We start from the raw sequence: 978 nt of genomic DNA, 5'->3' as shown, positions 1-978 counted from the left end.
CCTTCTAACTCCATATGTGATCCTATAATATTTCCCCATGAAATACCTGTCTGTTTGACCAAAATGTGTTTATTTAGTTGGAATTATTTTGCTAGGTGCTTTTGTGGTTATTGCTTCCTTAATAGTTTACAGTGGGAGGAAAGATAACTGATGGAAAAATGAAGTAGAATTGTGTTCGCAGCAGCCGCAGCTGTCCAGTGCTAGGGCCGCCTCTCGCTCTCCCAGCCCAAGCCGAAAGAGAAGGGGTGGTTTATAAGGAGAAGTTTTCAGGAACATGGCTCGTACCAAGCAAACCACCCGCAAATCCACCGGTGGTAAAGCCCCTAGCTACAAAAGCCGCTCGCGAGGGTGCACCCCTCCTGGAGGGATCAAGACACCTCATTGCTACAGGCCGGGTAGTGTGGCTCTCCTTGAAATCAGACGTTATCAGAAGTCCGCTGAACTTCTGATTCGTAAACTTCCCTTCCAGCGTCTGGTGCGTGAAATTGCTCAGGACTTCAAAACAGATCTGTGCTTCCAGAGTGCAGCAGTTGGTGCTTTGCAGGAGGCAAGTGAAGCCTATCTGGTTGTCTTGTTTGAGTACAGCAACCTATGTGCTATCCACGCCAAACGTGTCGCAATCATGCCAAAAGATATCCAGCTAGCATGCCGCATACGTGGAGAACGTGCTTAAACTCCACTGTGATGGGAAACATTCTTCATTCTCAAAACAGAAAAAAATTTCTTATTCCTGTTATTGGTAGTTCTGAATAAAACACACACACACACACACACACACACATTATATATATGTGTGTGTGTATGTATATATATATATATATATATTTCCCCCCATGGGGTCAAAAGGTACCTAAGAATATGATAGCAAATGGAAAAATAGGGGACAGAATCAGGTATTGGCAAGTTTTGTTTTGTTTTGTTTTGTTTTTTCCATTGTCATTTGTGTGTGAATTTTGAATATAAATGCTAGGACATAAA

The 978-nt window shown here is 42.8% G+C and overlaps 1 protein-coding gene across 1 annotated transcript; it reads left to right on the top strand.

Annotated features, from left to right (window-relative positions):
* Positions 1–274: 274 nt before the first annotated feature.
* Positions 275–673, top strand: LOC114051378 (histone H3.3-like). Its single transcript, XM_027873702.1, has one exon. It carries the CDS (start codon positions 275–277, stop codon positions 671–673), a length of 399 nt encoding a protein of 132 aa, XP_027729503.1.
* The last annotated feature ends 305 nt before the right edge of the window (positions 674–978 follow it).

Source organism: Vombatus ursinus, unplaced genomic scaffold (assembly GCF_900497805.2).
Source record: "Vombatus ursinus unplaced genomic scaffold, bare-nosed wombat genome assembly UNPS02014802.1, whole genome shotgun sequence".
Classification (NCBI taxonomy): domain Eukaryota; kingdom Metazoa; phylum Chordata; class Mammalia; order Diprotodontia; family Vombatidae; genus Vombatus; species Vombatus ursinus.
Note: the sequence above shows the minus strand (reverse complement) of the source record. Positions and strands in the feature narration are given on the sequence as shown.